The 13,574-nt window shown below is 50.6% G+C and overlaps 1 protein-coding gene across 6 annotated transcripts in view; it reads right to left on the bottom strand.

Annotated features, from left to right (window-relative positions):
* Positions 1-6,233: 6,233 nt before the first annotated feature.
* LOC129461615 (DNA-directed RNA polymerase I subunit RPA1) overlaps positions 6,234-13,574 on the bottom strand; it is an 84,576-nt gene continuing 77,235 nt past the window's right edge. For all 6 annotated transcript variants that reach the window (XM_055240791.2, XM_063617609.1, XM_055240792.2 and 3 more), the window contains one exon: positions 6,234-13,420. In XM_055240791.2, the coding sequence (XP_055096766.1) occupies positions 13,320-13,420 (101 nt within the window). In that variant the 3' untranslated portion in view covers positions 6,234-13,319. The remainder of the gene's footprint in view (positions 13,421-13,574) is intronic.

The raw sequence follows: 13,574 nt of genomic DNA, 5'->3' as shown, positions 1-13,574 counted from the left end.
ATGAAAATGAATGAATTTGACCAGTCATTTAGCAGCCTGCAGAAAACGTCTCCCTAAGGACAATGCTGAGCAGAACTTTCAAAGTTATAGCACGTTTTCTTGTGTTAAGGAGTTTTTCTATGGAGAAGAGGCAGAAGGAGCTCAACAACTGCTCCTTTAACTTGATTTTCTGGGCCGGGCGCGGTGGCTCACGCTTGTAATCCCAGCACTTTGGGAGGCCGAGGCGGGCGGATCACGAGGTCAGGAGATCGAGACCACGGTGAAACCCCGTCTCTACTAAAAAATACAAAAAAATTAGCCGGGCGCGGTGGCGGGCGCCTGTAGTCCCAGCTACTCGGAGGCTGAGGCAGGAGAATGGCGTGAACCCGGGAGGCAGAGCTTGCAGTGAGCCGAGATTGCGCCACTGCACTCCAGCCCGGGCAACAGAGCGAGACTCTGTCTCAAAAAAAAAAAAAAAAAAAAAACTTGATTTTCTGATTTTAGCTTGTGTATCCCTAGAGCAGTTCAGGCAGAGTTCTTCATATAAATCTCTTAGCTAGAAGGAGACCTCTAGGGTCTAATTTCTCCTGGAGATGGATGATATCTCAGCTTCATTCTTAGATTTGCTGGGAGGAAAAAGTCCCTTGGATTAAACACATGTACCCCTATAAATATAAATACCCCTGGAAGATAACTTTATCATACACATAGAAGACAATAAAAGGAATTTTATTTGGGGTAGGGTACAAACATGAGAACATGAAGGACCAGGGAGAAAGGTCACTGTGAAGATATTGAAGGGAGGGCTCCCAAAGATCAGAGTTACAGGAAGTAAACTTTTAGTCCACTACAAACATTTGTGTGTTTTGGGGAAACACTTTGAAGCTGCAATTCCTACCAACTACCCTCTGATCACCAAGAAGATTCTGAGTTAAACAGCTTTGAGGAGCATCCTGCCTTGCAAAATTTGTTCTTTGGGATTTGGGGATACAGAATAGAAAGGAAATGGGGGTAAGACAAGAGGTCTAAAGTTTAGGTCGGAGGGAGTGTTTTTCATGCTATTTTGAAAAGAGAGCTGTGGGTGCAGCTACACAAAAAGTATGGCAATTGATGGAACAGGAAATCGGTTTTTAAACAAGTCTTCGTGTCTGGGCACAGTGGCTCACGCCTGTAATCCTAGCACTTTGGGAGGCCGAGGCGGGCGGGTCACTTGAGGTCAAGAGTTCGAGACCAGCCTGGCCAACATGGTGAAACCCCATCTCTACTAAAAATACAAAAATTAGCTGGGCATGGTGTTGTGTGCCTGTAATCCCAGCTACTTGGGAGGCTGAGGCAGGAGAATCACTTGAACCTGGAAAGCAGAGGTTGTAGTAAGCCAAGATTGAGCCACTGCACTCCAGCCTAGGTGACAGAGAGAGACCCTGTTTCAAAAAATAATAATAATTAAATTTAAAAATAAATAAATAAGTCTTCCTGTAATCTGTGAGTTCCGTGTCTAGTGTATGAGACAAACAAGAAGGAGTAAAGTTATTTTTTATTTCGTTTTTGGTGGAAGAATTATGTTTCTGGGATTTTGACAGTTTTCTAGGACTGTGCTACCTGGGCAATGGCTGCATATGCATTCCAATGATACTGTGTGACTCACGACCAAGTGATTTTACGTCTGTAGAGGTAGCTGTGGCAAAGAAGAAAAAAGGCAGGATCTGGGACAGGAGGCTGGTCTTGGCCCTGTCACTATGAGCTGTATGAGGGAGGAAAGGGCAATCCAGTCATAGGAAACAGCCTCCTCTGCTTGTTTGGTCACTTCTCTAGCTGCAGGAACAGCAGCAACCTTCTCTCTTCAATTGGCTGCCGGCTGAGAGATCAGCATCAGCTAATCAATCAGTTGCCTTATAACCCAAAATCAAGAGATGTTGGGCTTTTGATATGACATGGTAATTTGTTTTTGTTTGTTTGTTTTTTGTTTTGTTTTGTTTTGTTTTTTGAGACAGAGTCTCACTCTGTTACCCAGGCTGGAGTGCAGTGGCACCAGCTTGGCTCACTGCAACCTCCACCTCCCAGGTTCAAGCAATTCTGCTGCCTTAGCCTCTTGAGTAGCTGAGATTACAGGAGTGCGCCACCATGCCCGGCTAATTTTTGTATTTTTAGTAAAGACGGGGTTTCACCATGTTGGCCAGGTTGGTCTCGAACCCATACCCTCAAGTGATCCACCCTCCTCAGCTTCCCAAAGTGCAGGGATTATAGGCGTGAGCCACTGCACCTGGGAAGGGGATTTTTTTAAGGTCACAGATTGAGAGAAAATACTTGTAAGACAAACATCTGATAAAAGTTTTGAATCCAAAAAAATGCAGAGATCAATTAAAACTCAACAATAAGAAAACAAACAATCCAGCTGGTGCAGTGCCTCATGCCTGTAATCCCAGCACTTTGGGAGGCTGAGGCGGTCAAATCACCTGAGGTCAGGAGTTTGAGACCAGCCTCGACAACATGGTGAAACCCTGTGTCTACTAAAAATACGAAAATTAGCCAGGTGTGGCAGCGTGTGCCTGTAATCCCAGCTACTAGGGAGGCTGAGACAGGCGAATCACTTGAATCCAGGAGTTGGAGGTTGCAGTGAGCTGAGATCATGCCACTGCACTCCAGCCTGGGCAACAGGGAAAGACTCCATCTCAGAAAAAGGAAAGGAAAAGAAAGGGAAGGGAAAGGGAAAGGGAAATGGAAGCAAAGGAAAGGGTACAAAGTGGAGGATTAATAAGTTTAGTAGTAGCATTCCATTTTAAAAAAAACTAAAATTACATGAAGACCACAAATTAAATTAAAAAGCTATTAAGAAGTACGATGGCACATTTAAAGCACATTTAAATACACACACACATATATATACATATATGTATATGACAAGTCTGAAATTGCTACACCTGCAAGCACAAGAGGAATTATAAGTGCTCTAAAGGAAGAGCTTCCCTTTTACATTTTTCCTGCCACCTCCACAGTACCTGGCTCCTAGACAAATAAAAGTTTCTCTCAAGTTTGCAAATGCAGCTGCGTTGTTGCTTCTCTTCATTTGACTCATTTTTGAAGACTTCACAATTTATTAGCACATTCTTGAGAGATTGGGCAAGGTGAAGAAATCAATGAGACTCAATGCTTGCATTTGCTGCTTGCTAAGACAAGAGCACACTCCTAGCATGGGAGAATATTTCATGGTGTGACATTCTCATGCATTTAGATTTACAACAACTTACCTTCATGCTCCTGAATAAACGTGCAGCTCTTCCGCATCTGAGCTACTTCCATGGGAGATTTGAGACAGTGAGTAATAGCTGAGCCAGGGCTTGAAGTTTGCACCAAACTCATGGATTTTGCTAAACAAGACTGTACATAAATTCGTCAAGCAGTGTACATTTGAAATGGGGAGAATGGAGTATTTTCAGTTAGTTGTATCTGTAAATGTTTTCTAGGCTAGCCTAAAAGTTCTTTGAACATATCCATTATGTTTTATTCATAACATTTTATTCATTTTATTTAATGGAGATTTGGCCATTAGAGAAACCTATTCTCAATTAGCCGGGCGTGGTGGCGGGCGCCTGTAGTCCCAGCTACTCAAAGAGGCTGAGGCAAGAGAATGGCGTGAACCCGGGAAGCTGAGCTTGCAGTGAGCCGAGATTGCGCCACTGCACTCCAGCCTGGGCGACAGAGCGAGACTCCGTCTCAAAAAAAAAAAAAAAAAAAAAAAAAAAGAGAAACCTATTCTGAAAGGAGTAAAGTAGGTTAGGTCTGTGATATTGTGAGGTGACAGCATGCTGGCAGTCCTCACAGCCCTTGCTCGCTCTCGGGGCCTCCTCCGCCTGGGCTCCCACTTTGGCGGCACTTGAGGAGCCCTTCAGCCCACCGCTGCACTGTGGGACCCCCTTTCTGTGCTGGTCAAGGCGGAGCCGGCTCCCTCAGCTTGCGGGGAGGTGTGGAGGGAGAGGCGCGACTGGGAACCAGGGCTGCACTCGGAGCAGCCGGCCGGCCCTGCCGGCCCTGGGCAATAAGGGACTTAGCACCCGGGCCAGTGGCTGCGGAGGGTGTACTGGTTCCCCCAGCAGTGCCAGCCCACTGGCGCTGCGCTCGATTTCTCACTGGGCCTTAGCTGCCTTCCCGCGGGGCAGGGCTCGGGACCTGCAGCCCGCCATGCCTGAGCCTCCCACCCCCTCCATGGGCTCCTGTGCGGCCCGAGCCTCCCCGACGAGCGACACCCCCTGCTCCACTGCGCCCAGTCCCACCTACCACCCAAGGGCTGAGGAGTGCGAGTGCACGGCGCAGGACTGGCAGGCAGCTCCACCTGCAGCCCTGGTGCAGGATCCACTGGGTGAAGCCAGCTGGGCTCCTGAGTCTGGTGGAGATGTGGGGAACCTTTATGTCTAGCTCAGGGATTGTAAACACACCAATCAGCACCCTGTGTCTAGCTCGAGGTTTGTGAATGCACCAATCGACACTCTGTATCTAGCTACTCTGGTGGAGATGTGGAGAACCTTTATGTCTAGCTCAGGGATTGTAAATACACCAATCAGCACTCTGTGTCTAGCTCAAGGTTTGTAAACACACCAATCAGCACCCTGTGTCTAGCTCAGGGTTCGTGAGTGCACCAATCGACACTCTGTATCTAGCTGCTCTGGTGGGGCCTTGGAGAACCTTTGTGTCGATACTCTGTATCTAACTGATCTGACGGGGACGTGGAGAACCTTTATGTCTAGCTCAGGGATTGTAAATGCACCAATCAGTGCCCTGTCAGAACAGACCACTGGGCTCTACCAATCAGCAGGACGTGGGTGGGGCCAGATAAGAGAATAAAAGCAGGCTGCCCGAGCCAGCAGTGACAACCCGCTTGGGTCCCCTTCCACAGTGTGGAAGCTTTGTTCTTTCGTTCTTTGCAATAAGTCTTGCTACTGCTCACTCTTTGGGTCCACACTGCTTTTATGAGCTGTAACACTCACTGCGAAGGTTTGCAGCTTCACTCCTGAGCCAGCAAGACCACGAACTCACCAGAAGGAAGAAGCTCCGAACACATCCGAACATCAGAAGGAATGAACAACTCCGGATGCGCCACCTTAAGAGCTGTAACGCTCACCGCGAGGGTCTGCGGCTTCATTCGTGAAGTCAGTGAGACCAAGAACCCACCAATTCCGGACACAATATGGTTTGGCTGTGTTCCCCACTCACATCTCATTTTGAATTGTAATCTCCATAATCCCCACGTGTCTAGAGAGAGACCTGGTGGCAGGTGATTGGATCATGGGGGCAGTTTCCCCCATGCTGTTCTTGTGATAGTGAGTTCTCACAAGGTTTAATGGTTTTTTTGTTTCGTTTTGAGACAGAGTCTCCCTGTGTCGTTCAGGCTGCAGTGCAGTGTTGCGATCTTGGCTTAATGCAAGCTCCGCCTCCCGGGTTCACGCCATTCTCCCACCTCAGCCTCCTGAGTAGCTGGGACCACAGGCGCCCACCACCATGCCAGGCTATTTTTTATTTTTATTTTTTTTTGTAGTTTTAGTAGAGATGAGGTTTCACTGTGTTAGCCAGGATGGTCTCGATCTCCTGACCTTGTGATCCGCCCATCTTGGCCTCCCAAAGTGCTGGGATTACAGGCGTGAGCCACCGTGCCTGGCTGAGATTCGATGGTTTTTAAGGGGCTCTGCCCCCTTCGCTCCTCACTCTTTGTCTCCTGCCACCATGTGAAGAAGGTCCTTGCTTCCCCTTCCGCCATGGTTGTAAGTTTCCTGGGCCTCCCCAGCCATATGGAACTGTGAGTCAATTAAACCTCCTTCATTATAAATTACCCAGTCTTGGGTAGTATCTTTATAGCAGTGTGAAAATGGACTAATACAGCCTGATACCCAGGTCTTCCAATCTCCTAAACATGTCCTGACATTTAATAAAAATTGAACCTGACGAGGCCAGGCACGGTGGCTCACGCCTGTAATCCCAGCACTTTGGGAGTCCAAGATGGGCAGATCACGAGGTCAGGAGATCGAGACCATCCTGGATAACACGATGAAACCTTGTCTCTATTAAAAATGCAAAAAATTAGCCGGGTATGGTGACGGACGCCTGTAGTCCCAGCTACTCGGGAGGCTGAGGCAGGAGAATGGTGTGAACCCAGGAGGCGGAGCTTGCAGTGAGCCGAGATTGCACCACTGCACTCCAGCCTGGGCAACAGAGTGTGACTCCGTCTCAAAAATAAAAAATAAAAAAATAAAAAATTGAACCTGACATTTAATAAAAATTGAATTTAATAAAAATTTAGAGCAGTGGGCACAGGGGTAGCAAAGGGGAATCTTCATTGATAGAAATTGACTTGCAAAGCTATGTTACATTTTGACTTTAGAGTCAAAATAAAGCAAAACCTGTGACAAAGGAAAACAGTTCAAAATATTGAGAAAATGAGATTGCTTGCAAAGGAATTAAGACTTCAGAAAGTTTGGCTTATGAAATAATACAACATGGAAAGAAACACACACACACACAATGTTACATAGGTCTGATCATGGTGAAAAAGAGTGGTTTTGGCTGAGCACAGTGGCTCAGGCCTATAGTCTCAGCTACTTGGGAGGCTGAGGCAGGAAGATCACTTGAGCCCAGGAGGTCGAGGTTGTAGTGAGCCAAGATCGCACCACTGCACTCCAGCCTAGGTGACGATGAGACCTTTTCTCTAAAAAAAAATTAAAAAGTAAACACAGTGTTTCCCCCCGCCAGGGATTGTATCCACAAAGGCTATCCCACATCTGGAGTCACCAGCACCATGAAAGTCAGGGAGAAAGTCTGTAATTTACAAGAAGGAATTCAGGTTTAATCTTGTTCCAGGACTGGTACAAAGTGATTGGGGTGCGGGGGTGTTTATCTCAGAGTGCAAAGTCCCTGCTCTGTGTTATATAATTGCTAAAGCTAATGACTGGCAGAGCAGGGTGTCAGCTGCTTCCTCACATGCCTGCAGACCACTAGTCCAAAGATTCAAGTGCCCTAGTGCCAGGTGACAACCCTCAAAGCAGCCAAAAGGAAAAGCAGGGACCCTCCAAACACCCTGAATATTGGGGCAGCATTGACAGTCTGCTGGCTCCTAGCCTTGTACCTTCCAACACCTGAAGCCAGCCCAGGTGTTGGCTGTGCCATCTCACAAAAGTGCTGGTAGAAAATAGCAGATCCAGCTTCCCCATCAGCTTTAAAGAAAGCAGCGTTTAGGCCTAGCCTATCTAAACTACACAACCACAAGGGCAGGCTGTGGTATGGAGCTGCCCCACTGAGCCATCTGCAGAGGTGCTATCACTCAACGATGAAAGACTCAATGAACCAGCCTTTAACGACCAGTCTTTTCTTTTTCAAGAGCAGTCTGGACTCCTACAGCCCCTGATTCAGGTGCAAACTAAAAATTTTAAGATTGGCAAGCAAGAGACACTCCTTAAGTGGTTCCTAACTCTCCACAGGTGCAGAACACTTAAGGGTCCCAACATCTGATTGAAACACAGCCCACACCAAACCACAAGATGGCACCTCACACACATTAGGGTGGCTACTATAACAAGGACAAGGATGTGGAGAAATTGAAATTGTTGTACACCATCGGTGGGAACATAAAATGGTGTAGCTGCAGTGGAAAATGGGACAGCAGTTCCCACAGAAAAATTGAAGAATTACCATATGATCCGGCAATTCCACTACTAGGTATATATTCAAAGGAAAGCAGGGTCTCAGATACTTTTCTTTTTTCTGAGACAGAGTCTCACTCTGTCACCCAGGCTGGAGTGCAGTGGCACAATCTCGGCTCACTGCAACCTCCACCTCCTGAGTTCAAGCGATTCTCCTGCCTCAGCCTCCTGAGTAGCTGGGATTATAGGCGCGCACCACCACACCCAGCTAATTTTTCTATTTTTAGTAGAGACGGGGTTTCGCCATGTTGGCCAGGGTGGTCTCGAATCCTGACCTCAGGTGATCTGCCCGCCTCGGCCTCCCAACGTACTGGGGTTACAGGTGTGAACGCCCGGCCTGGCCTCAGATATCTGTATATCCATGTTCACAGGGTTATTTGCAACAGCCAAGAGGTGGAGGCAACTCAAGTGTCCACCAACAGATGAGTGATTAAACAAAATACGGTATATACACATGATGAGGTATCAGCAGCCTCAAGCAAGAAGGCAATTCTGACACATGCTACAGCATGGATAAACCTTGAGGACATTATGCTAAGTGAAATAAGCCGGTCACGAAAAGACATGCTGTACTTTTCCACTTGTATGAGGGACCTAGAGAAGTCAAATTCACAGAGACACAATGTAGAACCGTGGTTGCCAGGGGCTGGGGAGGTGGAAGGAATGGGGAGTCAGTGCTCAATGGGTACAGACATTTGTACATATTATTTGGGGGCAGGGCAAAGTGAAGAGAAAAGAAGGTTCAAATTCCAGACTGGGGATGAGACAAGGTGCTGCATCCCTTCCTCGGTTTTATTCTTACTCAATGCAGGATAGAAAATGTTTCAAAGACTCACAGGAATATCTCTGGGAATGCTGACAGTGTTTCTGTTGAGAACCCAGAAAAGGGACACTAAAAAAAATTAAGTGGCCAGGCACAGTGGCTCACACCACCCAGCACTTTGGGAGGCCACAGTGGAGGACCGCTTGAGCCCAGGAGTTTGAAACCAGCCTGAGCAATAAACCAAAACCCCTGTCTCTACAAAACAAATTAAAAAAACTGTTAGAGGCAAGCAAGTAGGTATGGATATCACCCCAAAGGGCAAGGTGAGAAGGATGTCCAAACAGTGGCTAGCTAATGGCATCTCAGGATTTCTATGAAATGCTTAAGTCGAGGCCGGGCATGGTGGCTCACGCCTGTAATCCCAGCAATTTGGGAGGTGGAGGCAGGCGGATCACCTGAGATTAGGAGTTCGAGACTAGCCTGGCCAACATGGTGAAACCCCATCTACTAAAAATACAAAAATTAGTCAGGCGTGGTGGCACATGCCTGTAATCTCAGCTACTTGGGAGGCTGAGGCAGGAGAATCGCTTGAACCCGGGAGTTGGAGGTTGCAGTGGAGCTGAGATTGCGCCATTGCACTCAGCCTGGGTAACAAGAGCAGAAGTCCATCTCAAAAAAAGAACTCACAGCTCTCATGAAAAGTTTGTGAACCCCACCAAATGATCAATCTCCATTACATTTTTTTTTTTTTTTTTTTTTTGAGACGGGAGTCTCGCTCTGTCGCCCAGGCTGGAGTGCAGTGGCGCAATTTCGGCTCACTGCAAGCTCCGCCTCCCAGGTTCACGCCATTCTCCTGCCTCAGCCTCTCCGAGTAGCTGGGACTACAGGCGCCCGCCACCACGCCCGGCTAATTTTTTGTATTTTTAGTAGAGACGGGGTTTCACCGTGGTCTTGATCTCCTGACCTCGTGATCCGCCCGCCTCGGCCTCCCAAAGTGCTGGGATTACAAGTGTGAGCCACCGCGCCCAGCCTCTCCATTACATTTTGATTAAAAATGTCAATGCAGATTAGTCCATGTCCTTGAATCCATCCATCAGATTTGACTTGGGCCTACTTTCCAAAACTCAAATGCATCCTCAATGGGCACTTACAGTCCTAAGAAGACTCCAAAGCCTCTGCCATGTTAAACTGCCAAGGCCACTCTCAGAGGCTTCCGAGCATAGGGAACCACCAAAGTGACAGTGCAATTCCCTAAGGCCACCACAGTGAGAGTCCTTCATCATCAGGATGTGCAGGCTCCCAAATGTGTTTAAAAACCAGACATGCTGTCTTAATACTCATCCATCAGGAAAGAAACAGAGCTGCCCAGGAACCATGTGGATGGGTGGGGCAGAAGGGCATCCCTCACATCCCAAAACACGTCGGGGGTCTGATCTAAGTGTGATGGTCACAGCCCTGCCAATATGCAGGGCTTGCTCCTTTGCCTCTGCGCCCTCAGTGCCTGGGAGAGATGGAACCCATGGAACCAACAGTCATCCATTCACCATGTGTCAGTCACCAGGTTACTCTGTGATCTCCTTTAAGGACACTCTCACAATTCTAGTGTGCGTAGAAATCAAGTGAACATGCCCTTTAACTCAAAGAATGAATGTCTTACCCTGCAGGCTGGGCCCTTCCTGCCTGCCTCAAAACTGTCATATTCCTCTATGCCCATGCCTTGGCGAACCTGGCAGACCGCGTTAGGAGGTACTGATTTCCGTCAGGCTTTCCCCAACGTAGGCCTAGGAAGTGCAGGCTGGGTCCTATTGCATGTCTGTAGGGAGCAACATGGTCACTCTCCCTTGACAAAGCCTCCCTTGATCCCCAACCCTACCCCTAAGGTCACAGCAGCAGCCTCCCCACCCCAGACCAAGGCTAGCACAGCTTCTGCAAAAAGGTTTCTCCCCTGTGCTTCTCCTGGCCACAGGGCCAGCAGCTAGCTCTGGAAGGAGGTCACTGCAGAGGTAGGCCAGGGGCAGAGGTGGAGGAGGCTGCAGAGGCTGAGCTCTTCCCCCTAAGGCCTCAGACAAGAAAGAACAGGAAGAGGGACCCAAGACCTGACTGTGCCAAGAAAATCCCTGCCCTGGGTTCTCAAATCCAGATGCAGAAACTGCAAACCAAGGGAAAAAATTGTTTTAAAAAACCCAAGTTTTTTTTCTTTCCTAACAGCTAGTTCCAGTGATGTTTATTACCCACCCTGAGCTGAAATAACAGTAGACAAAGATAGAAGCAGCCTCTGGTTTTACAAAAGCCTTTGTACAAGTCCTCTCTGTCTTTTTTTTTTTTTTTTGCACACAAAACAATAAACATTTTCTAAAAATACATACAAACAAAAAGATGCGTATCAAACATATTAAGAAGGTTGCACATGGGAAGACGGGGAATAGAAATGGGGAGTGGGAATTAAAGAAAATAAATGAGAAAGGGACTTTATATGGATCAGTGATAACTCAATCCTCTATTTGACAAAGAAGGAGAAGAGGAAGAAAAAGAAAGTGGGATAAAGGATCAGAAAGGGAGGAAAATAGAAAAAATTAGAGCATGACTCCAGGGTAGACCTGTTTTGTTGTCACTGGGTTGGTTGGTTGGATTTTCTGTTGTATTTTTCATATGTTTCGCCATGTTGGCCAGACTGGTCTCGAACTCCTAGCCTGAAGTGATCAACCCGCCTCGACCCCCCAGAGTGCTGGGACCACAGGCGTGAGCCACCACGTCCAGCCCCCTCATTGCTTCTGGCCCCCGTGGTAGACCTCCCAGACAGGGCGGTCGGGCAGAGGCGCTCCTGACTTCCCAGACGGGGCGGCCGGGCAGAGACGATCCTCACTTCTTCCCAGACGGGGCGGCCGGGCAGAGGTGCTCCACACTTCTTCCCAGACGGGGCGGCTGGGAAGAGGTGCTCCTCATTTCTTCCCAGACGGGGCAGTCGGGCAGAGGCGCTCCTCACTTCTCAGACGGGGCGGCTGGGCAGAGACGCTCCTCACTTCTTCCCAGACGGGGCGGCTGGGCAGAGACGCTTCTCACTTCTTCCCAGACGGGGCGGCCGAGCAGAGGCGCTCCTCACTTCCCAGACGACGGGTGGCCGGGCAGAGGCGCTCCTCACTTCCCAGATGACGGGTGGCCGGGCAGAGGGGCTCCTCACTTCCCAGACGATGGGTGGCCGGGCAGAGGCGCTCCTCACTTCCCAGACGGGGTGGCCGGGCAGAGGCGCTCCTCACTTCTTCCCGGACGGGGCGGCCGGGCAGAGGCGCTCCTCACTTCTTCCCGGACGGGGAGGCCGGGCAGAGGCGCTCCTCACTTCTTCCCGGACGGGGCGGCCGGGCAGAGGCGCTCCTCACTTCTTCCCGGAAGGGGCGGCCGGGCAGAGGCGCTCCTCACTTCTTCCCGGACGGGGCGGCCGGGCAGAGGCGCTCCTCACTTCTTCCCGGACGGGGCGGCCGGGCAGAGGCGCTCCTCACTTCTTCCCGGACGGGGCGGCCGGGCAGAGGCGCTCCTCACTTCTTCCCGGACGGGGCGGCCGGGCAGAGGCGCTCCTCACTTCCCACACGGGGCGGCCGGGCAGAGGCGCTCCTCACTTCTTCCCGGACGGGGCAGCCGGGCAGAGGCGCTCCTCACTTCCCACACGGGGCGGCCGGGCAGAGGCGCTCCTCACTTCTTCCCGGACGGGGCGGCCGGGCAGAGGTGCTCCTCACTTCCCAGACAATGGGTGGCCGGGCCGAGGGGCTCCTCACTTCCCAGACGGGGCGGCCGGGCCGAGGCGCTCCTCACTTCTTCCCAGAGAGGGCGGCCGGGCAGAGGCACTCCTCACTTCCCAGACGATGGGTGGCCGGGCAGAGGCGCTCACTTCCCAGACGATGGGTGGCCGGGCAGAGGCCCTCCTCACTTCCCAGACGATGGGTGGCCGGGCAGTCCTGTCTTTTCTGCCCATGCCAGGGAAATGCGTTGCTGGTGCTAGAGGGAGAGGAAATGTGGACGACCAAGAACAGGGCGGCACAGTCCTCTGGGATGGAGGCCTGTGTTCCTTCCCATAAGCAGGGCCTACGGGGCATATGGGGCGGAACATAGGCCTCCGCACCAAACTGACAGCAGAGAAAAGCCAGGCAACCTGTTCAATCGCCCCAGCAGTGACCTGGGTTTTATGTGTGGGAGTGAACTGCTGCCGCCCTAGAGCGACTGCCCCCAGCCTTGGGGCTGATGTGATCTAGAAGGACACCTTGCCACACAGTGGCAGGGCCAGGACCCTGGACAGGCAGAGAGGTTGGGTGGGTGGAGGACTGTGCTACCCTGTACTTGACTTAAGGAAGAAGTCTTGATGGGGACTCTTTGTGGACTCTGCCCCCAGGGGCTGGAGCAGCCGGAAGAAGCAGGCCTTGGGCAGCAGGCTCCATGTTCCTGCTCATCGGGAGCCCCCAGGAATCTTGTCTGTTGTCCCTGGCCACTCACAGCAAAAGAACCCCGCTTCTCTACTCTGGAGGTGCCTGGGGTCCCCAGTAGCAAAGCATGGCTTCCCCCTGGTCTTCTCAGTGAATCAGGACTTCTCCTTAAGGGTTATGCCACAGAGGCCTGCTGCAGCACAGGTGAGGCCCCAGCCATCTCAGGGGGACTCAGAAGACTTGGTAAACCTTGATAAAAATCCAGAGACAGGGAGGGGCAAGGATGAGCAACTCTGTCACTTTCCAGGTGAAGCTGGCCCAGCTCAGAGGCCCACTGCTTTCAGGCCCAAGGTCGCTGCTATGCTCTGTACTGTCACTTGGAACTGCCCTGGATTCCAGTCTCCTGGTCCTCTCATGCAGAAGGCAGGCTGGGCCACGCCTTCACCGAAGGTCCTTGGAGCTGGGCAGATGGTGCCGGGGTAGCCGCTATCTCAGGGGCTGCTTGAGCTCGAACAGGCCTGTCCCGCCCTTGACAACCTTCCCAACCACAAGACAGGCAGAAGGAGACCTCAGCTCATCGTGGGATCCTGGCAGAGACACAAGAACACGTGTCAGGGTGTTGAGGTGGAAGTTGGGAATGCCATGAGGGGATTGCGGGGCTGAACACCGAAGCCTCAGGACTCAGGTGGGTCCTGAGTCTCTGAAGCTGGTGGGATCACGAGGCAAGCCCGCTTTAGCACT

Source organism: Symphalangus syndactylus, chromosome 14 (genome assembly GCF_028878055.3).
Source record: "Symphalangus syndactylus isolate Jambi chromosome 14, NHGRI_mSymSyn1-v2.1_pri, whole genome shotgun sequence".
NCBI lineage: Eukaryota > Metazoa > Chordata > Mammalia > Primates > Hylobatidae > Symphalangus > Symphalangus syndactylus.
The sequence above is the reverse complement of the archived record's forward strand: the minus strand, read 5'-3'. Positions and strand labels throughout refer to the sequence as shown.